A 24,808-nucleotide genomic window follows, 5' to 3' on the forward strand; every position below is an offset into this window, starting at 1 on the left:
ATCGAAGGCGAGAGAAGTCAGTGGGAGGATGGAATTTCGGGGAAGATATTGGGGGGGGGTTCTTAAGGATGTCCCTTTGTGGGAAGGGACCTGGACCCTCTCACGCTGCATCCGTCGCCGGGCCCACATTTGCGGACTGCCCGTCACCCCACGCCCCCTCCCCGGGCATCCCTGGCTGGAACCAGGACCGCAGCTCCCAGGCACTGGGGGGACGGGACGGAGTGCGGGCAGAGGGTCCTGTGATTGCCGCCCTCCCCGCCACAGCTCCCCAGGGACTCCTCAACCACGCCGGGGATCCCTCCCGCCCACGGCGGTCCTCGCAACACCGCGCCCTGCACGCCTCGGTGTTCTCCGCATGACCGGCCGGCACAGGCTGATCACACGGGTGCGAAGAGCAAGTGCGTGCGCCCTGGGTCCTCCCCTAGCAGAAGAACCCCGCTCCGGCAAGATCGGCTTATGACGACCCCTCACCCCGGCATCCTCCCTCGTCTGTACTCAACGACAAGACAACAAAACCCCGGGCAGGGGTTTAAACGACCGCTCGCTTTCCGGCCACTAAGAAAGCAGAGTGTTGAGAAGGTGCGGTCGGGGCCCGGGGCCCTCCTCCTGCAGTGTGGACGCCAGGGTCTGGCCCGGGGAGCGACCTTAACTACAATCAAAGGAGCGCCAGCCCATCGTGAACGCTTGCAGGCGAGGCAGGACACGGTAACTGCAAACAGTCAGAACTGGATCCAAACGGATCAACCGGCGTGCGCGTCTTCCGTCAGTTACTGCTCTGTCGGGGGGACAGAAACACCCGTGGGGGCCCGGCCTCCGTTCCTCCGACCCCAAACACTGACCTTCTAGATCCGAGATCATCACTTCCTGCTTATTCCTGATTTTGGCCAAGTTTTTGGCCTTTTCTTCCTCCTCAGCCAGCTGAGAGGAGCACTCCGCGATGCGGTCTTCCATGAGCTTCTTTTCCTGAGGACAAAGAACCGACTGCTTCGGAGAAGGCCTTCCAAATCCCCCCTCGGGGGCCTGGTCTTGCTCAGAAAACAGGTGCTCGTGCCCCCCCCCCCCCCAGCAGGTCCCACCGCTCCGCAGAGGGGGAGCCCCGTGGCCGGTGCAGGGGATGACGGGGCCTGCGTGGACAGGGCCTGGTCACCGAGCAGGGATCAGCGCGTGCGAGACGCGCACATCAAACGTCTGGAGGTGGATTTAAATAATTAAACAGTTCTTGTCTTTAGAAATCTATACACGTAGAGCCTTAGGAGAGAGAACTACGTAAATGAACCCGAATTCTTGACAATTTCCCGCCGGATGCCCCTTCCAGTGAGCGCGTCAACTTTGTAACGGAAATACTCTCTTACTTTGATAAATTTGGAGTTCTGGTCCTCGAGAAGCAGGATCTCCTCTTCCATCTTCTTGATTTTAGCCTCTGCTGTCACCTTTTCCAGCTGGAGTTTCTGGCGAGCGCCTTCCTCCTCGTCCAGTTGCTCTTCCAAGTCCTGGGGAAGCAGAGAACACACTCAGCGCCCCCCTGCCCACAACGTCCTGCCGCGCTAACCCCGGAGGTGCGCACGCTAACATCAGATACCGATTTTTGGTTTTCAAAAGGGCAAGGACATCCTGACGCGTCACGGCGTGAGCCCACCACCACGCGGGTGGGATCCCAGGGTTTACAGCCGATACGGTAACACACACTTCGATTTCCCACCCTGCCTCGCTGTCTGTAGTAAACAGACGCAACCGAGCAGGGTTCTACGTACAGATCAACGAACGGCCAATTTCAGAAATTTGCCCTGGTTGATTCTGGAACAAGACCCGTGTAAATGATCAACATGTTACTACGAAAAGCCTCCAAGACACGCCGGAGCGCACGGCAGCATGCAGAGCCCAACACAGACGCGGCCCATGGGCTCTCCCCGCTCCCCACGTGCCCCCAGCTCCCCCAACCCCCAACTCCGGGTCATCTTGAAGCAAATCCCAAACCTCGGATTTTCTCTGTAAAACCTTCCAGCTGTCTCTCTAAAACATAAAGACCTCTTAAAAATACATTTGTTCGTTTGCACTAGAATCCAAATAAGGTTCACACACCATAACTAAAAATCCTCTAGAGATGCCTGCGTGTGTCCCTCCCTCCCTCGCTGTTTGTTTTTGAAACAAAACAGGTCCTTTGCCCTACAGTTTCCCACACTCTGCTTCCTGTCAGGTGCCCCCCTGCACCGCACACTCCTAACTTCACAAAAGCAGTGAATATAACAGTGTGTTCAGTATAAGGTCTTTTCTTTTTAAAGATTTATCTGAGAGCGAGAATGAGCAGGGGGAGGGTCAGGGAGAGAGAGCATCCCAAGCAGACTCCTACTGAGCACAGAGCTGGATGGGGGGGCTCAATCTCACGACCCTGAGATCATGACCTGAGCCAAAATCATGAGTCGGATGCTTAACTGACTGAGCCACCCAGGTGCCCCTATAATTTCAATTAATAAGTGAATCCATGTAATCTGCTTAGAAATCTACGCAAGCAACATAACAGCAGTAACGGGGGTGGATGAGAAGGAGGAGACTAGGACTGCTGGGGTCACTAGGTTTTCCACAATAATCATTTATCGATGTCATCAGGAAATTCATGTTAAAAACAAAATCACACCAAAACCAGCTCCAGTAGTTTTGTTGCAAAGGGTACAGATCAGAAGCTCCTCAAAGCCTCACAGGTCAGAAAAATGACAGAAGAGGGACCAACGAGGTTGAGTTATCCCAGGGACCATGGGGCCTGGGAGATCCTGACTTCTGATACATCTGCTTTCCTCGGATAGAGGAAAAAGGAAAAAAAAAAATCACCTACTTTTGGAATGTGTCTGAATGAATTTACACATCACAGAAGGAGATGATAAATTCGGGTAGCAGTGCCAAAAACAAGAAGTTAAAAAAGAGTCTAGTAAAGAACGAGATAGAATGTCCTGGAAAAGCAAAACACAATGCAAAGTCTGCTGCTCTATGAGGACATATTGGTTTTCCTAGAGAGACTAAAGAAATGCAGGCATTTTGGGGCACCTTGGTGGCATCCGACTCGATTTTGGCTCGGGTCACAGTCTTGGGGTCATGAGATCAAGTTCTGTGTTGGGCTCTGCGCTCAGCATGGATTCTGGGGGAGATTTTCTCTCTCCCTCTGACCCTTCTCCCACTCGTTCTCTCTCTCTTAAATAAATCTTAAAAAAAGAAAAAAAAAAAAGACGACGCCTGGGGGGCTCAGTTGGTTAAACGTCTGCCTTGAGCTCAGGTCATGATCCCAGGATCCTGGGATCAAGTCCCGCATCAGGCTCCTTGCTCAGCAGGGAGTCTGCTTCCCCCTCTGCCTGCTGCTCCCCCTGCTTGTGGTCTCTCTGACAAATAAATAGAAATGCAAGCATTTCACATGAGGGTACTAAAATCAAGGCTGAGGACACTGGAGGGGACTTTGAGTGTCCTTGTCCCACATGAATCAAATGTTATTTCTGAGACGAGCACATACTCTTCAAGAGGAAAGAAAATCGAAACTGTTGATAACACCACTAAGGAGAGCTCACGAGGGATGGTGAATATTCTAGGTCTCTGTATACTCCAATATAAAATCATGCACATGAATTTATAAGTTACAGAAATGTATTTTTAGTTGGGCCTTACTCGGCGTACACTGCTTTGCAACCATCCTTAGCAGCACATTAATGGATCGCCACGAAAATAAACCTCTTCTTTCTTATAACCGGATGGTCCTACCCTACCGTGGCTTAACAATCCCCAACTGTTAAGATAATTAGATGGCTCCCATCGATTTATGCTTAGAATAAAGTCCCAGAACTAGAATCGCCGGGTGAACGTGCACTTTTTACAGGTTTGGGGATATTCTGCTCACCTATTAGGAGGTGTGCTGGAAAGCGTCTGTGCTGAACAACGGCAAGTCTCCGGATGACATACCGCATGGCATGTTTGCCAAGGAAGTAATGTGCTATCTTTTCTGGGTCTGAGAAATGCCTGAATTCCCTGCGCTTTGCTAACATAAGCTACAGGGTGAGAAAAAATTCAAGGAGAGACCCGGAAGGAAGTTCGGTGCTGGACCCATGAAGGGATGGTGGCTATTGGGACGCCCGGACACTCAGGAACGTATTCGGGAGATTGGATGTGGGAGGTCAGGAGAGGATGAGGGTGCGTCCTGGGGCGCGGGCCGGGGAAGCACGGTCTGCACCGTGTGTCTGGGCGTTCAACCGCAGGTGCAGCGAGAGGACAGCCTATGTCCCGATAAGGCCGCCCAGGAAGGGCTGAGGGTTTTATCCTGATTCCTGGCCACCTCCTGGGTCAGAGCCGAGCACGTCGCATGAACCGCACCACCTGACAGAGGCCTATTAGGGAACGGAGTGAGCAATGCCATGATTAATGACAACACGGGACAAATGAGGTCCCAGCGTGTTCCTATTCTGAATCCCTGTGTACCGCTACCTCAGGACGTAAAAATAACAGATCTGTGCTGGAAGACAATCTATTCCTCGTGCACTTGCAGCGATGGTCCTCTGTGAAGGGCCGGACCTGGGACCTTGACTCCTGTCGCTCGTCCCCGGACACGATCCAAAGCCACAGCTTCTACTCACCTTATGCAGCAGAACCACCTGGAAAGCCCAAAATATAACCGGAAATAAAGACTATCATACCCACCTGAATATGCGCTTGCATTTTCTTCTTTTCATTCTGGAGAATTTGGTTTCTTTCTTCTTCTTCTTCGACCCTGGATTCCAAGTCATGGAGAATCTCCTCTAGTTCTTGCTTCTTGGCGGCAAGCCTGGCCCTCATCTCCTCCGCCTCGGCGAAGAGCTCCGTCTCGGCTTGCAGCTGCTCCGTGAGGATGTTCTTCTCTTCCAGAAGCTGTGATCACAAAGAAGTGCCTGGCACAGTCATTTGCTGCCCCCCCACCCCCGCGCCCACACCGGACACAGTCACCATGATTTCAGTGGCCACTGTTCGACAGCAAAGAAACCGAGGGTTAAAAATATGTAACATCGGGGCGCCCGGGTGGCTCAGTCGTTAAGCGTCTGCCTTCGGCTCAGGTCATGGTCCCAGGGTCCTGGGATCGAGCCCCGCATCGGGCTCCCTGCTCCGCGGGAAGCCTGCTTCTCCCTCTCCCACTCCCCCTGCTTGTGTTCCCTCTCTCGCTGTGTCTCTGTCTGTCAAATAAATAAATAAAATCTTTTAAAAAAAATATGTAACATCGCTGGCAAAACTTTCGGATATTCCGTAGCTACAGCACATCAAGCTAGATGAAAACGGTTTTGGTGGCTTCTGGGGTCTCAGGCTATCCTGAGTAACACTTACTCGAGTCATGCTACTTTCTTCTGTGAAGGTCACGGACAAAGGGAGAGGGAAACCGTGGTTCACATGCGTTCACGGTGACGGCCGAGGCGGGCTGGTTTGGAGGGACAGTCCTGCCTTCATCCTTCACCTTCCTGGCCCTGACGCTACTATCCTGTGACCCTCGTCTACAAACGCGGCCCGGGGCGGCGCGCCTGTCACTTCTCCTCCCAAATGCCTGTGCTTTGGGGAGCAGTGAGGACGCGGCGCAGGGTCAGACACCGCGGCGGGTCCCGGGGGGGTGGGGTGGGGGTGAGGGTCCCTATCGCGGCCGCACGCGCACCTGCTGGTGCTTCCTCTCCATCTCCTCCAGCTCGCCCTCCACCTTCGTCTGCCTCTCCTTCACCTTCAGCAGCTCCTCGTCTTTGGCCTGAAGCTCCTCCTCCTGGCGGGTCACCTGCAGGAGTGGCTTCACCTGCGACAGAAGCGGGGCGTGAGGGTGGCGGGGGGGGGGGGGGGGGCGCCGAGCCAGGCCCCCCGGGGAGGGGACGCGTGCGCACGCGGGGCCCACCTTGGTGAAGACCCGCCACCACTGCCAGTGTCGAAGCTTCAGGTAGGCGGCGCAGTTCCGCTGCAGGACCTTGAGCGCGCTCAGCTGCTGCTGTTTCTTGGCAAAGGCCCTGCGGAACCCAGAACAGCTCAGGGCGGAGCGGCCCCGCTCGGCCCCGCTCGGCCCGCCGCCGCGTTCCCGTGTGCACACGCGACTGTGCGCTCCGGGCGCGGATAAACCCCTGCTCTCCCGAGGCGGTGAGCACGCGGACACCGACCTTCCCCATCCTCCCCTTGCTGGCGCTCCGCATCCTTCATCAGCTACTGCTTTTCCTTTCCATCGGCCCCCTGTTTCCCAGGTGATTTCCCTCCTCCCCCCACTCTGCAGCCCCGCACATGGTGGGGTTAATGCCTCGCGTTTACAGACAAGGGCCCAAGAAGTCAGGACACGCAGATGCTTCTTGAACCCCAGTCTCGTCGTCACCAAGTCTGGGCTTTCCCACCTCTCCATGCTGCCTTCTCCGGCCGCACGACCGAGACCCACCTGTAACTGTCCTGACTCGAGTATTTTCAATTTCTCGCTCGCCTTCGAGAACAGAGCTCCCTGAAGCCCCACCTCCCCTCTCTTGCCAAAACAACCCCCAAGCCCCAGCCAAGTTCGCCATGCTGCCCCTCCTCCGAGGAGGCCACTAGTCTGTCTATGCACGATAGCACTTCCAGGGGACACAGGCTCCGAGGGTCCCCCCCTCGCTCCCTGCCCAGCAGTCTGGCTCTGCCCCATCCCCTCCGGAACCTGGGTTTCCGACACTGTTGGCGGGCTTCTAGACTTGAGCTTTCCCCTCAGCCAGGTCTGTTTTGCCCCTGTGGGACCACTCGCTACTTAAAACATTCGGATCCGCTGCGTTTCGGGGCGCTGGGGCAACTTGCGGCCACCTTCCCAGCCAGGAGCGGCTCCCCGGGAGCAGAGAGCACAGCCCAGTTACTCTGTGGTCCCAGCATCCAAGCCAGTGAGCGACGTACTCAGGCCCCTCAGAGTATGGCTGCCAGGCCAATGAACGAACATCCGGGCACCTCTAGACCTGTGACTGTTCCTCTCGAGACCCTTCCAGAACTCTCTGCAAGACGGGCGATAGGGTTCTCCTGGGGAGAGAAGCACTTGGAGGAGATGGAAAAGACAGTAAGAAACATTTACAGTTCTCTCTTCACTGCACCAACGACCGGTATGTACTGGAGTCACGTAGGACAGTCTTCAGAGCGGAAGGTTCTGGATTTAGGGCACAAGCGGCGACTTTTCGCCCTTCTGCTGCCCTGAGGTTAACGTTTCCCTGCAGGAGTCCCAGAACCTCCGGATGGCCACCTTGCCGGTTAGAATGTCCTCCAGCCCGCTGCTCAGCTCCCTACAAAGCCTTCTTCCTTCTCATGTATGCCTACCTGCCACGCAGGCTAGACCAAGCCTTAATTGCAGTAGTTTCTTCAAGAACAATAGTTTTAAGTATGTCTTTTGAGACTACAAAATAGCATCTGCCTTCCAATTCTCACAGTTTCCTTCAAGAAACGCCGTCACAGTCCCCCAGTCTCCGTATTGAGAACCGTTGCCCTGGTGCATCCGTGGGCCTCTGGGAGAAGATGGCCAGAACGGGTCAAGAACATGCCAGTCGCTCGTCTGAACGAGGTGGCTGGTTTTCCTTCCCCGCAACCCTCAACGGAACCCGAACGGCTGCCGGGTGCGGGCACCGTCCCACTCTCTTTGCAGGGGGTTCGGTGACCCGCGTCTGCAGCCGAAGTGTCAAAGCCACCTGTTTCTTCCTGCTTCTCCCCAAGTGCATCCCGGGCGCCCCAACGTCAAGTTCACGGACTCCCGGGCACCAACGGGCCCGAATCCTAAGTCCAGCCCGGCGCGTACCTAGCGCGACTGACGGGCTGCAAGGGACCGAGCCCCTCCCTCCGCAGCAGTCACGCAGGCGTGCCCGTTCTAAGTCCTCAAGAGATCTTTGTTTCTGATCACCGATCTCAACGTGAACTTTGCAGGGTTTAGACCCAGTGAGGAGGCCACACCCACTTTCGCCAATGTACGTAGTTCATTCCCGCGCTTCGGACAGTTCTGTTTCTGGTCGCTGTCGAAGTGTTACTTGGAAGGCAGCTGGCTGGGCTCATTCCCGTCCCCTCAGGGCCCCGTGGGCCGGGGGCTATGGGGGCAGTTAACGTGCTGTGAGCAACGACGACATATAAAACCCCAAGTCTTTTGCTCCTTCTTGCCCACCGTGTCCTGGTGCGAGTCACCGAAGACGTCATATTCTTCTCGGAGTTTCCGCGCCTCCTCCTTAGCTCGGATCCTGCCACGTTGTGGGCAAAGACTCACAAACACCGCCTCCACCTCATTTGGCTGAAAACCCGACGCCGCCGGCCACAGGGCCCTGGACAGCAGACCGTACCCTCTTTCCCAGGCCCCGGCCTCCGTGGCAGGACATGAAAGAAACCCCATCCCCGCCACCAGTTCTGCACCAGTCCTAAGCCCTCCTGATCGGATCTCGAGTCCGGCCACCACTCTCGGTCCCCATCACCTCCTCGGGCCAGGGAGGGCCGTCCTCCCAGCATCACTGCAGAGCTGTCCACGCGGCCTGCCTGATTCCTCTCTGGCCCCACTCTCGTCCGATCTGCCAGCTGGGTGACCCGGAAATTCCGGCTTACCCCTCCGTGTCCTCCCACTCACCATGCTCCTGCCCTGCGGGGCTGCTGCACCTACTGGGAGGTGGCCGATGCTTTCCAGAACTGCGCTGTGCTACCCTCATTGGTGAGCTGCTCCGCCCTCCGCCCCCCTCTCCCAGGGCCAGCACCTTCCCATCCTGCGGGGTTCACAGCCTCAGAGAAACCTGCGCTGAGAACCCATGCCGAAGTGAGCCCCCGAGCCCTGTATTTTCCGCCTCGGCCCCTTGTCTCTTTGCTCCTGGGATGGGGCCCTGGCGCCCCACGCTCTTGCATTTCCAGCCCAAAACGCAACGCTCGGCATGAGCACGTGCTTGGCGAACATCTTGTTTGTGATTTCCCACTTACTTCCTGGCCAGGTAACCTCTGCAGACAGCCTGGAAGAAGATAATGATGTCGGTAATCTTCAGATCCCTTTCTTCCTCTAAGTGCGCCAAAACGCCAGCTCTGAAAAATATCTTGCTCTGTCCGATTCTGTACAAGTTCGGGTCCAATTCTAAAGCCCGGATCTGAAAGAGAAAGAGTCCGTTTACTCTTGGCCACAGGACAGACTCTGTCAGTAATCCACAGAGCAGAGAAGTCCAGGAAAGCTTACCATTCGTTCACAAGCCTGCTTGCCGTCCATGAAACCCTTAGGAATAGCATTCGGAGTCAGGATCTCGTATCTGTAAGAAAACCAGCCCAAAAATCTTCCGTAAAAATCTGTGGGAACGTCTTCCTACTAACTGAGTTCTGTTTCTTGAAGAGGCAAGAATGGGACAGGTCATCATGTCACAGGAAGAGTCAAGACATGACGGGGTCCTGATCTGAGATTTTCTGCGGATCTGGTTTCTCTTTCTTAAAACAGGAGGCAAACTGAGCAGGAGCTTAGTTCTCCAAGGACAAACACTGGGTTTAAGAAGTTGTGGTGAAGAGTAAAAGCATGGTGTTTGAAAAAAAATCTTTTGTTTTTCATTTCCCCCCAAACGTTCACAGGCCTAAAATGCAAGGAGAATCTGGCCCTCTGTGTGTGATTTGTAGGCGTTTATTATGTAACCGAGTAATGCCTGGAGGCCTCCACTTCATCAGTAGAAGGTACCAGGGTGACGTTCAACAAAGCACAGGCCTGGGTCTGCTTGTGCTCGCTGGGCTGTACATTTAAGATCTGGGCACTTTAGGTGGGTCATACCGCAAGAAAAATACATTTTAGCAAAAATACATCCTACAACACACTGAAGGATGAATCCTGGCTACATCACTCAACTTTGTATTCTGGATGCTAATTAAAGTCCTTTTTCTCCTATTAACAAAAAGCAAAATTCTACCGTGTTTATCAGACAGTGGGGCCCTGGTAAGGCCTCCCCCAAACCCCTAAACTCTGGAATAGTTTCTCAGCTGGATTCCACCTGGAATGGTGGCAGAAAGCACCCTTCTTTGACCTGCAGACTTGTTTATATGATTGAACAGCCAATGTTGTCATAATTGAAAATCTGATTTCCAAGAGAAAAATGAAAAAAAAAAAAAGCAAATGGCACAAATACCCAATGATACATAAATTACACGATACGTTTAAAAAAATCAATTTCTCATGTTTTCGTTCATTTCTATTGCATCCACTTCTATTGATCTTCTGCCTTTTTTTCTTCATCCTTTTCTAATCTATCCGATTCCCTCCCCTGCGTTAGTAAAAGGACCGTGCGTATCCACATGCGCACGCACACGGTGGAAAACGTACGTACGCGTTTGTACATAAGCAGACCTATACGGATACATCTTCACTGGAACATGGAGAAAAATATCCCCAAACGTCTTCAAGTCACTCCTGAATGATTTTTATTTACTTTTGACTTCTCGAGTTTTCAAATTTTCCTCTGTATAAAGACGACACTCAATATTCTTGACCAGTAACAAGGTAATAATGATAATAATAATAATCCCTTTCCAGGGCGCCTGGGTGGCTCAGTCGTTAGGCGTCTGCCTTCGGCTCGGGTCGTGATCCCAGGGTCCTGGGATCGAGCCCCGCATCGGGCTCCCTGCTCAGCGGGAAGCCTGCTTCTCCCTCTCCCACTCCCCCTGCTTGTGTTCCCTCTCTCGCTGTGTCTCTCTGTGTCAAATAAATAAAATCTTTAAAAAATAACAATAATAATAATCCCTTTCCTATATGGAAAAGCAACTGAAACTACCCAGAAAGCAAGGAAAAATGTTTCCTCGTCAGTTCCCTGTTTTGATGCACATCAACATAAGCTGTGAAACACATGGGAAAAAAGTCAAAGCTGGCAATACCTCTGTCTGAATTCCTGGAAAACGATCCGGTTGGGGAAGCCCTGGCGACAGATCCGGATTCCTTCCAGGACGCCATTACAGCGAAGCTGGTCTAGCACCAGGTGCGGGTCCAGTTTTCCAGCCTAATCAAGCAAACGACAGTTTTACACTTTAGTCTTCGCGACCGGACCCGGATCCGCTCTGAACAGCGGCGTACGTTGTGCGGGACACGTACCCGCTTCTCGTGATTTGGAATGATGCAGCGAACGAAGTTAGGGTTGGTGTTCCGGAGGGTCGCCATCAGCTTGGTGAGAGACTCTTTGTAGAGCTGCCCGACGGTCCGGAACATGCCCTTCTTGGTCTTATACGCAGAGCCAAAGGCGGTCTCCGTCATGCCCGTCACCTGATCCAGACCCACGATACGGTCCACTGGTGGAAATAAAAAAGGAAAGGGAAATAAGCCCCCTCGAGCTCCCCCGCAGGGGCAGGAACGACACAGTGATGGTGCAGCAGGACAAGCTTTGTGGCACGATGACAGGAGATGCCATAGAGGGGTAAGGCAGTCAGCGTGTTTGGACACCGCACAAGCCGTGGAACCAACAGCCACACGCCCCCATGGCAGGCTACCGGGTGCGGACAGCTCCATACCACATACCAGCAGATGCCTTCGCCTACGCTCGGGGACACACTGCGTCTAGTAGCACTTGGCCTGCGTCACGTGCCAGCACGTGGAGAATGCGGGATCGCCACCAGCATTACTGGTGCACGACCGGACACGGTGACAAGTCTCAGGGTAGGAAGCGGCTTACGAACAGACACGCGTGCACCAAGCACATCCCCCTAGGGAATATGCTGGGGGGCGGGGGACGGGACCAGAGTCCTCTCTTCTTCGTCATCAGTCATTCCCGTTTCAGGAACGGAGGCAGGAAGACGGGAGTAGGGACGGGCAAGCGCCAGGTCCGTCCTCCAAGCGGGGGCGGTGCTCCCTGTGGGATGAGCGCGCAGCGCGGGAAGGGGCCTCCCGAGTCCGGGTCTCGGCTGCGTGCGGCGGTGGTGAGACCGCGCGGACGCCTCGCTCCGGTGGCAGCAGCAGACCCGACCCTGCCGAGCGGGACCGCGTGGGGCCCCCAGCGGAGCATCCTGCGCGGAACGTGCCCTCGCTTAGAACAGTCGTGAAATATTTGCAAAGCACCCAAAGTATCCGCTGAACTCTCCCGGTTGATGCCCCCCCCGTCAGTCCTGACAGCCACCCCCGTGTCTGTGGTTTGTCCCCCCGACGGGCAGCGTGTGGGGACCCGGCCCTGGCGGGGAAGCGCTTTATGAGCAAGACGTTGCTCACGTCTCCATTTCCAGCGAGGCTCTTAGGGAGCAGGGAACCACGACCCCGGGGTGAGGTCACTGTCGCCATCGTGCAGGCCTTAAATGGAAGTTGGGGAAGGGTCGACAGGATGGGCTTCATTCTCCAGGCCCGTGCATGCACCCCGTCCTACAACGTCTGCGAGGCAGAGCCCCCAGACTCAAAGGGCGGGGTCAAGGCCCCTCCTGCCTGTGTCCCCAAGATGGCCTGCCATCCACCTTCGAGGCCGCCCTCTGCCATTCTTTCCTGCACCTCCAACCTGTGCCTCCTCACGGGTTCCTGCAGAAGACAGCGCCCAGCCCCGCCCCTGCATGCGCCACCAGACCCTGAACGTCCCTTGACCCTGCGTCCACCCACTTCTCTGTCTCCTCAGCGCCAAGCTTCTTTCGGGAACCGTTCGCACACTCGGCATTCCTCACGCCTTGCACGAGTTCCCACTCCCTGGGCAGCTGCCTGGCTTCCAGTCCGCCCTCCGCCCCCTGCCCGGGGCTGCTCCGGCAAGGACAGGTCAGTCGCTAGCAGCGGACACCATCTGGTGTCCACCTGACCCTGGTGCGTCTGTGGGCCATCCCGACGGCGTTCTAGGAACTCCCTCCAGCCCCGGCTTCTGCTCTGGACCCCCACCCAGCTCTATGGCCACTCCAGTCCCCCTGGTAACTTCTTTTCCTGAGCATCATGGCCTTCGCTGGGGGTCCAAACTCCACTCAGCCCCGAAACCCAAGGAGAGGCACACGCTACTTGACCTGCTTGTCTCAAGGCACATTCTCGTCCTGGGGGCTCTCGTTTGCGGCTTGAACTGGCTCTACCTGACGACCCAGCACCAGTCACCAAACACCGGTTTCTCCTGCCTGCTCAGGAGTCCCAAAGGCGCCTCTGCCTTCCACAAATTCTTGTGACGTGCCCGGCGTGACGTCTGGCGTCTGGCCCGTCACAGGCTGGACGCGTGTGTTAGTGAATAAACACAGCAAACATCGAATACGTCTACAATTACCGACAGCGAGAAAAGCACTGAAAGAAAGGATGCTACGAAAGAGACGGGGTCGGAGATCCCTCTGGAGAAATTTCTCTTTACTGCCCAACAGGTAAGCACGAGCCCGTGGAGAGCAGACCGTTCCAGGCGGCGGGAACAGCACGGAAGGACCAGGGGCAGGAGAAGTGACAGTAGCCCGTGCCAAGGACGCACGACACGCACGGAGATTTGGGGCGCCCACGCTGGCTGCGGCGCCCAGAACCGGCTGGGGAGGGGTCACCGGAGAGGGGACGGCTGGGCCAGTCCAGGCTCCGAGCGAGATGAGGGGAGTGGAACCCGTGATCGCAGGGGACAGGGAGAGAGGAGGAGGATACGAGACATCTTTTGGTGGGAGGACTGACTTGCTCTTGATGATTAAGCTGATGTCGAAACTACGACAGACGTGTCAAGAGTAAGTCCTAAGACTTTGGCTGGGGGTGTCACTGCAAGATGGGGGAGAAGTGCTTTTTGTGCCCCAAATCCTCTAGGTTTGGGGCACGTGAGGCACCAGAACATTCCGGCCTGCTGCTAAGAAAGGCCTGCACTAGGAAGGCGGATGTGGGAGCTGTCGACTCGGGGAGTAGTCACAGGACCGATGGGCCGGCTCAGGGGGACCAAGCTGGGGAGAGAGGAGGAGCCAGACGGGAGGAGCGGGGAGCAGCAGCCAGAAGCAGGAGGGGCAGGTCAAAATCCTACAGAGCACGTTCTCTGCCGCACCGTCCACCCTGGTCCTCCTCGTGTGCCTCCCACGCAGAGGGACCCCCGGGTACGGAGGCAAGAGACCAGGCGTCCCCTCAACTGCCCTTATACCAGCCACTCGCCAAAACTGGCCAAGCCAAACCTCGAAATGTCTTCCATCTGTCCCTCCGTTCCACGGCCCTCGTTTGGGCTCTCACTGCTCCCCCGGATTCCTCCCTGCAGTACCCTCCTGCCTGCTCCTTCCTCCTCTCCCCGAGCCACCACACTGGTCTTTCCATGGAGGCCTCTGGTCCCAGGGTCGTGATTCACAGGTCTTTCTAAAAAGACCTAACTGAACAAGTTCTTTATTCCTATACTTCAAACCCTTCCGTTTCTCCTGCAGCTTGTAGGGTACGGTCTGAATCCCCGAGCCCAGGAGTGTAGCCAGTGATGCAGAACTCGGTGCTGAGCCAGAAACACCTGCCCCTCATGAGCTGTGTGCAGCTCACCCGGCTGCTGCAAGTCTCAGTTGCTTCCTCGGTCAACGGAGCTACCGTGACCGACCTCAGACGAGTGTGCGAACATTCCAGAGCTCGATGAAGGGACCTCCGGCCACTTTCCCCACACCTGAAGCCCCAACTACAAACTAGGTGCGCTTTCTCAGAGACCAGGCCCTCGAGTCTTGTCCTTTGCTCTCTGCCTGGAATTCCCACCCCTCTTTCCGGCCATCCTGGCAAACACCTCTTGGCTTTTAAATCCTCACTCCTTTACCCAGCTAACTCTTCTTAGGCCCCGGTGTCCACCCTGCGTCCAGACTCAGTGGGCCCCTCCCTCCTCTAGGCTTCCAGTCGCTTAGGCCAGATCCCAGGACAACGTCCACTGTGTTCTGTGCATCTTCCCGCAGCACGGGGCTCTCCGGGGAGAGCTCTCCAGCACCTGGCGCGTGCACACAGGGCCCTAAGAGCCGGGGCCTGGTGTCTCTGGACCCCTCCGACCACCAGCTCGGACGATGTTCCCTGCTCTCCAACATTGGCCTCAAAGTGTGCCGGGCACACCGGAGTCACACGGTAAACATCCCCTCGGTGGGCGCGGCTACCCACAAGAACAAGTCACCGCCACGGCCAAGGAGGAGGGGGGCCCTGTTTACGTGGCCGGGACTCGGCTGGGCTGGTTTTGCAAGTCTGTGGCCTGTGAGGGCAGGCCTTCGACAAGCTGTCAGCCGGCGTCTAAGCACGCGGTCCCGAGCGGGGGCTGCTTTTTACACTGAAAATGAAAAACCAATCACAATGAACCTGATTCTCAAATTAAGGGAACCCAAAGCTAAATACTTGGATTTTTAAAACATTAATGCTTTGGACTTTCAGCTCTCTCTTTTTGTTTATAAAAATTTATAAAATAATAAATTAAAATTTATTTTATTATTATTATACTTAAAGATTTTATTTATTTGACAGAGAGACAGTGAGCAGGAACACAAGCAGGGGGAGAGAGAGAGGCAGGCCTCCTGCCCAGCAGGGAGCCCGATGCAGGGCTCGATCCCAGGACCCCGGGATCATGACCTGACCGAAGGCAGACGCTTAACAGACTGAGCCACCCAGGCGCCCCTTTAGTTTAAAAATTTAAACGAAGGTTCGTTTCTAACAATGAGCAAAATTATCTCCTGGGTAAAAGAAAGATACTTTGAGAGCTTCGTTAAATGATTGGGGCCACACTACTATTATGGGATCTCATTCTAAAATCAAGGCCCAGAAAAACCTCTATTTAAAAAGAATATTCTCTTGGGGCGCCTGGGTGGCTCAGTGAAACTTTCAACTCTTGATTTGGGCTCAGGTCATGATCCCAGGGTCGTGGGATCAAGCCCCACCGCAGGCTCCGCCCTCACCGTGGAGTCGGCTTGAGATTCTCCCTCTCCCCTCCACTCATTCTCTCTCTCTCTAAAGTAAATAAATAAATAAAAAGAATGTTTTCTTGTTGAGGGGCGCCTGGCTGGCTCAGTCGGTGGAGCATGCGACTCTTCATCTTGGGGTCCTGAGTTCGAGTCCCACGTTGGGGGTAGAGATTACTTAAAAAACAAAACAAAACAAACAAACAAACAAAAACTTAAAAAAAATGAAATAAAAAGAATAGTTTCTTGTTGAAAGTGGCAAAAGCAGTCACCAGAGAAAGGCAGAAAATGCGAAGATGAGATTCTAGCAGCTCCTCGAAATGAGACCTGCGAGGGCTACTTTTGCCTCCCAGTGTTGCAGAGCCCGCGGCTCCGGGGAACGGAGGGCTTGGCTTGCACCCCTGCTGCCGACTCCCCCATCTGCTGTGTCAGGACGGCCTGGCCAGGGTTGCTGGTGGGCATCGTACAATTATTTGGTCATCCTCTAGCCGGAAAAGAATTTGAGTATTTTACCCTAACAGTTTATTCCTCTATAAAAACTTACGTGGACAGTGAGAAATCGGATGAGCCCCGCAGACCTACCATCTGTACAGGCACGCTTAGAATTTAGAAGAAAAGTGCAATTTGTAATCATCAGTCTCATAAAACGGCTACGGACGGTGTTTCACTTTTAATAAGGAACGCTGCTGTCTAGGGCCGGAATGCCTGGCCGCCCCTCCTCTGGGGGACGGGCTCAGGACACAAGACACCTACGAGGTATTTCACATTCCTCACATCTGCATGGGCCAAAACACTAGTGCTACTGAATTTAATTTCAGTATTTCAGCCGGTTCTTCAGACGCTTTTTGGTAGGAACCAAAGAAACGGAGAGAAACTTATTTTAATAGATGATGACTACAAGCTACATCGAATACCCATACAACAGGCCTCTAGTACCTGGTGCTGTGCTGGACACGGAGCACGTTCTCAATACTCATTAAATTAAGACAATTCTCCTCTAGCGTGCTGTAAAATGTCACTAACAGGTAAGCACGGATTCAGAAACAAATCCGTAAGTGCTACGAATTCCCATAGATCCCCATTACGTAGCAATAACACGTGTGTGCTGGTTCCATTCCTGGGTGGTGGAGCCAGTCTGTTAATTGTTCTGGAGTCCCTGGGAATTTTTAGAAAATTTCGAGCAAGTCCACAGGTTGACAGGGAGCGCCCGGGCACAGGGGCATCTGAACTTGAACTCTTCTCCTTAGTTACGGCTGCCGCCGAGCAGCACAGCACACCTGCCCTCAGCTTGGCCCTGGCGCTCGGTGAATACAGGGGACTTGCGTGAACTCATCGCCAAGGACACAGTTACTGATTTTCTGTTTTTCGTAGCCACACAGCTCTAGCCAGAGGCAGGCTCACAGCCCCTCACCTGTGACGCTCACAATAACCCTGGGAGCAAAGTGTCACTGTCCCCACGAGACCTCAGGGACTCACGCTGCAAAACCCAAAAGCTGCTTCTCTGGGCACTCCTGGCTCTTGTTAAGACTCAAGATTAAAAATAAAAACAAAAACAAACCAGGACAAGAATATCCTGCACAGCAACCAAAAAAATCCTCCATCCACCGCAAAACCTCCACGCACAGTTTAACTCCGCACACAAACCTCGTCAGACCCGACCCCCCGATTCTAAACTAACAACAGAGATCATGACGGATGGGCGGAACTTACATGGAGATTAAACGATTGCCATCTTATCAGTCATGCTACTCGATTCTAAGTGGAACCTCTTTAATGACTTCCTGGACCCAAAAAGGACCGGTTCAGCGTTTTCTGAAGCCAGAACATCATCATCTCGGTTGGAAGCATGGCTGAGGGGGAAGCTTCCCCCTGAATTATGACAAGAAGGAAGGGAAGAGTTCAGTGGACATCAGAGATGAAGGGACACCCCCAAGAGCCTGTGACAGACTCGAAGCCCTCCTGCAGCGCTGGCCCGCTTCTCCTCGGTGAGTCCGTCCAAGTGAACTGGGCTCCCGCATCCAAGGGCCGCTTCTATGGAAGACTGGAAAGGAGCGGGGTTGGGCAGGAGGGGCGTCCTCTAGCAATAGCTGAAACTTGCTCCGTGTACTTCTCACGCTTTCCCTGGTGGAGCCCGGCCTTCCAGAGCTGTCAGCGGCCACCTGGCACTCACAGTGATTCAGGAGGACGCGGCAGGTGCAGAGCTGGGTCACGGCCAAGGACACACAGCCGCCCTGTGGCACAGACATGGCTCCTATCGTCCCACGCCCTGGTAGTCCAAACACACTGCCTACAATTTTGAGGTCACAACCCCTCTTCGCTGGCTCATGGCTGGCTTAGCTCAGGTCTGGACTTTCAAAACAGATTTGGAAGAAAACAGACCTTTCGTTTATAGCAGAAACTTGTATGACCTCCCTATCCCGCCTCTGGGAATTCTGCTCTTTCCTCTTGTGCACTTGTCCTTCGATTCTTCTGGAAACTTGTCTCTCCTCCCGCCTCTCACCTTTCTCCTCAGAGCCTGCATGTTCTCCCTGCTCCTTCCCTAACCCTCCGGGGGGCTTAGAAGCACAGGGCCGTGCGAGCTCCGTGTCCTCGCATTCAGAGGGAATGCGCACTACATTATTAGCGCATCAAAGACAACGGATCACAACCTGGACACCTAGAAACCCCTTCATCGGTTGTCTTCCGAGAATTCTCTGAAAATACTAAAGCCCCATGTCTTCGGTTAATGCCGGCTACCGCTCCCTGGGGTTGGAATCCATAAACACACATTGGGGAGGAAGACATTTTGCTGTAGGAAGACTACACCTGACTTCCAAGACCAGATTTAGCCATGGTGGATGGAAGACCTTCTAAGGAGAAGGAGAGATGGAGCCCGGACACTTGGTTCAGCAAGTCACTCAGTCAGGACACCTCCAGCCAGGTGAGGTCCGTGAGGTCAATGAGCTGGCTGCCTGCCCGATGACGTCATCCAGGAGTGGCTCGGACGCGCCCCCGGCGCAGAAACGCACCTGCTCCACGCGCCGTGAAGAAAGAGCACCTGCGCTGTGGGAGAGGGGAGGGCCACCGTGGGGGTGGTGGACAGGGCTGCCGCATCTGAGAACTGGCTGTGGGACGCCCACCCTCGGGTCCCCCTCGCAACAGCTTCTTTACGGTGCACCAACTTCGTGCCGGGTGCTGGGGAGAGGGCGGTGAGCCCACACCAGCACTGTCCCTGCTCCCCAAGAGCTCCGTCTGGAACGCTCTTAAAAGATCAGACGTCCAAGAGCTACAGGGGATTAGTTTAAAGAGGGCACTCTATTTTGGGAGAAAGTCCAGAAGAGCCAGCGCTAACCTTTTAACAAAGCACAGGTCTCTGGCAGCCCCTTCGCTTACAACTCCCTCCGACTTCTCTGTCCCTCTCCCCATGTCCTCGACCTGGCAGGACTCCCCTGGGCCACGGGGGACTGCGTCAGAAGTTCCTCCTCTGGCTTCTTCCGGGCAGCGTGCATTCCAGCCCATGGGACCCCCTTCGGCATAATCCCGCCCGCATCCCAGCGCCCAGCGCTCCTGACGTGCTTCCTCCCCAGGACGGGGACTAGAACCGAGGGCAGTGACTCGCGTGGAGATGGGCACGCTCCTCTAACTTATTCGTAAGAAACTCTTGGGATGGATTTAGGTCTCAGCATTATTGTGTTCCAAAAATCAGAAAGGAAATTTTGTAAAATGCATCTGACTTTATCTCGGAACGTCTCGCCCTGACAATTTCACTACATGATTATGAAATTGGCTGATATTCTTTTTTAGGTTGGGCTTTTGGGGGGCCTCTAGCCATGCGTAGGCCGTATTTAAAAACATGGCTAAGGCTTCAGACCACAAGGCTCAGTCGTGTGGAGCTCAATTTCGGGTTCAGGGTACAAATCGACCAACACTGTGCTCAACTTGCACCATCCGAGCCTTGCGGATTGTCTCAGATCTCAAGTTCCAAAGAACAAGCCACGTAGCTCGATGTGCACCTAAGTTCCAAACAAAAGGTATAATGATGAGACCAACACGTGAGAGAAACGTGGAATTATCTGTTCTCCCAACGTGCATGACTTAAAGAAAGAAACCATCCCTCTCTGGAATTCCATGGCACCGAAAACGTAAAGGTGACCCAGAGACAAAGGAGACCTTCTTTCGCACCTCCGTTCCCAGCATTCCCTTCGAGGCCTGTATATCAAAACGGCACTATTGGAAAAGGTAGTGACATACCTTTTAATATGCAGTGCTGTAAGTGCTATGCATAAAATAAGAAGCAATGTGTATGCGGTAGCGATTGAATTGTTTATGCACTCAAACAGTTGCCTTGAAGGATAATAAAAGTGAGCATGAAATGAAAGGTTCATGCAGGTCTATGAGCAAAACAAAAACAGAAACCCAGGAACCAGCCCCCCTACCCCCCCCCCCCCGCCCCCCCTGCCCCCCCCGCCCCCCTGCCGCCCCCCCCCCCCGCCCCCGTGAGTTCTTCCTGTGGGCTTAACACCCTTCTGTTTGGAAGACCTACAGGCTTTATACATTCACCTGGTGGCTCATGAAGACCAGAAACACTGTCATAGAAAGAAGCTCTCTGAATATTCTGAATCTCTAAAGCAGAGAGACAGCAAAAACAGGAGGACAGAAGAGCAAATACACAAACACTTCAGTTAGTGTGAGAGACATTCGACATCACAAGTCAACTTTGAAATCGGGCTGCGACCATAGCTAGTCCGGCGCAGAGCCCGTGCGACATTACTGTGCGGAGAAATCTGCCCATTCGGACGCAGTTCTTTATAAAACAAACTTAGGCTGCATCAGAAGAGCCCCTCCCCACTTGGATGCAAGTGTGAGCATCGAATTGTATCAATGCTACGTGATTACCCCCCTGAAAGCGCAGGAGGAAATTTAAGGGCACTAAGGTGCTCCTGGAGCTGTCCTTCATAAAATCATCCTGCAGTTAGCACATCAGGACGAGACTGCGTAAGTCCGGGCACTCTGCTGTGTACGTTAGTGGCTTTTACTGTCCAAAATTCACACTGCTGTCTACTTTGGCGTCCAATACAGACTTTGGCAACGTAACTGACTTCAAATAGAAATTAGTAACAGGTAACTATTCTTAAGGAAAATAAAATTCAAGTTTTGCAGCAAAATGTTAAAACAACTTTAAATCATAAGGTGACACTTGTTGATCATTCCGTTACCCATGAATATACCTGAGGAGGCACATTTACATGAAAATGCAATTGTTAGCTTCCCCCCCTCCCCCCCGTATATAAGCCCCAAGACGTGGCAAGGAGACTGTGCAACTGGGAGAGAAATCCCAGAACATCTTTTAGCAAAAAGTAGGGCTCTATGAATCTCTAGGGCAGGGCTGCCACCAAAAATCTTAATGCTCCTGGTTTGGCCTTGAGAGAACTCTGTTAAAACCCTCAAAGTCTATTTTAACACAAAATGGTTTATACCCTGGGGACTGTGCCTTCACAGGCAAATTATATCCACGCATCCTACTTTCCTGGTCAGCTTGTCACTCTTCTGCTTCTGCACTGATGTAAAATAAGGAGAGGTTTTTCCAGGGCTAGTTTCTCTTCCTACAGAGCAGCTCCCCGTAGCCCGAGACCGAGCAGTGCTGGATTTTCCACCCAGAGCCCTCGCCACACTCCGTGCTTGCCGCTGACTCTGTGTATGAAACACGCAGTCCTCGCCACCGGACAGACTGCCCTGGCCCCGAAGATCGGCCCCCCTTCTCCGCGATCCTGTCACTCAGATGCGGGCACCGACCACCTCCGATGACGGGCGACAGGACTCCGCCCATGGTAGCCATGTCGGGGCAGCCAACTCGTGGGACTGGCCCAGAGCAGAGGTGATAGCGTGGCCAAATCACGCTGGGGCAGATAGGACTGCTCCTGGCCTATCCTGACAAAGGGGGCCACACTGGCTCCCCAGCGGCTACCTGTAGAAAATCGCTACCGTGGGGGGCAGGGGTGTCCGAGCCGTGGACTAAGCTCGGACGCATGGGGCTCGGGCCAGGACCGGAGGAGCCCGCAAGGCCGCTAGCCTTTGGGTAAGCAAGTCAGTGACGCAACGTCTCCGCCGACACAGAAAGCACGGAAGGCAGGGAAGGACGCTCCAGACGTGGTCCCACCTGTCAGACACCTCACCCGGGCTATGCGGTGGGCGTGGACCCCTGCGGCCCGTGCCCGCCACATCTCACCCTCCTAACGCGGCTGACCCACCGCTGCTGCGGGCTCCTTCCCGTCTGGGGCCGGCCAGGCGCAGAGGCAAAAGGGGACGGAAGGAGGAAGGCCAGGAAGGAAGCCGGGGGCCGAGACGGAGGCTCGCCCGTCCTGCTGCGGAGGCTGTGTGCGTCCTGAGTCTCCGGCTGGGCTGCCAGCTTGGGGGGGGGGGGTGGGGTGGGGCAGGGGAACGTCCCGCATCGCCCCCCGAAGGACCCCACCCATCACGACCATGGCGAGCCCACGGTGAGACGGTCTCGTAGAATGGGTCAGGGGCGGGGCACCTGGGTGGCTCAGTTGGTTAAGCGAATGCCTTCGGCTCAGGTCATGATCCTGGAGTCCCAGGATCGAGTCCCGCATCGGGCTCCCTGCTCGGCAGGGAGTCTGCTTCTCCCTCTGACCCTCCCCCCTCTCGTGTACTCGCTCTCTCTCATTCTCTCTCTCTCAAATAAATAAAATCTTTAAAAAAAAAAAAAAAAAATGGGTCAGGGGCTTCCCACGGTATCGTTTTCCGTTAAGAAATTTAAAAATGAGTCAAAAATGGTTCACTATAGCAGAACCAGGATGTTAGTCCAGGACCTAATGCCTTTGGTAATATGGTCCTTTCTTCCTCCGCTACCTGCTTCTCTCATTCATGAGGGAGAGTGAGTGCGTTTTTGAGGCTTCCTCTGTCCCCCGCTCCGTGGGCATTCCTTCCACGCCTGCTGCCCCCTCCTCGGCCACCTCGCACTCAGCTCCCCACTCTGGGCCCTTCGCCCGGATCCAGCCCAGACCGCTGCCTGTGCGCCTTCCGCTCCGCCCTGGGGCACCGGCCCGGCTTGCACACCCGCAGGGGTGTGACCAGCAGGCGGGCTTCTCCGGGGGCCTGGCCTGGCCTGGCCTGGCAGGACCCTCCCACCCCCACCCCGCGCTGGGCTCACTCCTGCTGCCGGCTCGGCCCCTCCTTCTGAGCCACCCTCACTTCGGAAAGCACTCCCCACCTTTGCAGCAGCTCGGGCCCCCCGGACGTGCTCAGTCAACGCCAGCCTTCGCGAGTCGGTGAACCGTGATCCGTCAAGGACCAGGGCAACCGCCTTCCTGTCCCCGACCAGCTGCCTCGGCACCCCGGGCAAGAGGGACACCCCTCCGCTAACACACGTCACTGAATGCTCATTCCGTGCCACCCGTGGGGCATTCGTCACAGCTGCTGCCGGCACTCCTCAGTTTGTGCGCCCCTCCGTCTCTCCCCTATGCTCGGAGGTCTGGCAGGAGTGCCGGGACGAGCAGAGGGCCCAGGGCTCTGCGAGCAGCACGGTGTCCGGCAGGGTCGCAGCTGAGGGGACATGTCCCTCGCACCTCCCCCCGGCCAGTGCTCAGCAGCGCTGGCCTTTCTGGCACCGTGGGCCCTGTGACAGCCGGTGCTCCGACAGCTCTTGTCCACCCTGGTTCCGGTGTCTCACGTCCCCGCGCCACCGCCTCCTACCACGGCGTCGGGGGGCCCTCATCTGTCCAGAGGCCACCAGCTGCCCTCCTCAGAGCTCAGGCTGCCCCCTCGACTGCCCGGGTCACCGTGCTGACAGGGGACGCGCAGCATCTGGTCGGAGACTCGCATCCGAAAGCATGAAGATAACCTAACCTTCCCCCAAGTCCCTCCTTTTAGGGTCTCAGGCGGACCATCTCCTCCGAGGACCCCCGTGCGCCTGCCGCCCACCCGTGCAGGCCCAGCGGATGCACACGACCACTCCTCACGCGAGCGGCCCTTCGCCCTCCGCACGTTCTCAGCGTTCACTCTGCTCTGTCCCTCCGCCTCCGTAGCCCTGACCCCTTCTTTGTCGCTTCCTGGGTTTCTTTCTACCCCTGAGAAGCTGGCTAGGTCACAAGGTCCGCAGATGCTACGGAAAAGGCAGAAGCAAGCCAGGCTCCTGAAGAGGCCTGGACCGGGGCCGAGGGCCTGGGACCGGGCTGAGGGCCTGCGTGGCCCGAGGCCACACAAAGAAGGGGGACACGACTGAGATGACACAGCAGTGAGCGCCAAGCTCCAGAAGACACCGCCTCCCACTGCGCACAGACTCACGGATGTTGTTCTGCTGGTCCTAGTACAACCTTCTAGTCTGCACCCGAACAGCCAAACTCCGTACCTGAGGCTCACGTAAGCAAAACAACTGTGGGGACTGATGGAAAGAAAAACTGATCTCTGTGCAGGTTCTCGAATTTATTCAGCGGCCACTGTGTGTGTGAGTGGAGGGCCGCCCCTGGAGCAGATGCAGTTCAGCTGAGCTGTGGGACACAGAGAGCGCGTGCGGGGCTTCTCTGGTCTTGTGTCCAGTGGCCCGGGACCACAGCCCAACTGGGCCCTAGAATGATCCACACCTCCCATGGCATCTGACCAAGAAGGCAGATGTCCTGGTGCCCAGGGGTGGGCACCAGCGTGGGTAACTTCGGTCTAGCGGCAGCCCTGCTCTAGGGAGAGCGACTTTTACAGTAAAATCTCTGGACACAGATCTACGTAGACGAACCATCTAGAAGTCTCAACTGGAAAAGCTCCCGGTCAAGCGTCACTGCAAACGTGAGCGCATTCTTACCGTCCTTCCAAAGCTCTGCCACGAATCTGTCCGAGGACTGGTGCAGGAGGGTGGCCACGTTGTCGTTCAGGGGGTCCATGTTCTTCATCAGCCACTCGTCGGCCTTGTAGTCCACCTGGCCCGTTGCGGGTGAGATGCAGAAACACACACAAAAACGGGACATTTTCAGCCTTCCCCCAGAACGTTTGCAGGACCCCCGAGGCCCACGCATCAGTCACGGGCACGACACGAGGGCTCACTCACGCACGCACGCGTCTCCGCACGGGACGCAGCAGGATTTCCAAGTGTGGGTAGCGGCCG

The 24,808-nt window shown here is 55.2% G+C and overlaps 1 protein-coding gene across 10 annotated transcripts in view; it reads right to left on the bottom strand.

Annotated features, from left to right (window-relative positions):
• Window positions 1-24,808, bottom strand: part of MYH10 (myosin heavy chain 10) — a 121,782-nt gene that overhangs the window by 25,726 nt on the left and 71,248 nt on the right. For 6 of the 10 annotated variants that reach the window (XM_032432095.1, XM_032432094.1, XM_032432092.1 and 3 more), the window contains 11 exons: window positions 24,509-24,623; window positions 20,260-20,322; window positions 11,027-11,220; window positions 10,813-10,934; window positions 9,146-9,215; window positions 8,899-9,059; window positions 5,870-5,978; window positions 5,642-5,773; window positions 4,669-4,875; window positions 1,353-1,490; window positions 840-963 (listed from right to left, as the gene is read on the bottom strand). In XM_032432095.1, coding sequence (XP_032287986.1) covers window positions 840-963; window positions 1,353-1,490; window positions 4,669-4,875; window positions 5,642-5,773; window positions 5,870-5,978; window positions 8,899-9,059; window positions 9,146-9,215; window positions 10,813-10,934; window positions 11,027-11,220; window positions 20,260-20,322; window positions 24,509-24,623 — 1,435 coding nt within the window. The remainder of the gene's footprint in view (window positions 1-839; window positions 964-1,352; window positions 1,491-4,668; window positions 4,876-5,641; window positions 5,774-5,869; window positions 5,979-8,898; window positions 9,060-9,145; window positions 9,216-10,812; window positions 10,935-11,026; window positions 11,221-20,259; window positions 20,323-24,508; window positions 24,624-24,808) is intronic. The other 4 variants (XM_032432096.1, XM_032432101.1, XM_032432098.1 and 1 more) reach the window with 1 other exon arrangement.

This window comes from Phoca vitulina, unplaced genomic scaffold, assembly GCF_004348235.1.
Source record: "Phoca vitulina isolate PV1807 unplaced genomic scaffold, GSC_HSeal_1.0 scaffold47, whole genome shotgun sequence".
Taxonomy (NCBI): Eukaryota; Metazoa; Chordata; class Mammalia; order Carnivora; family Phocidae; genus Phoca; species Phoca vitulina.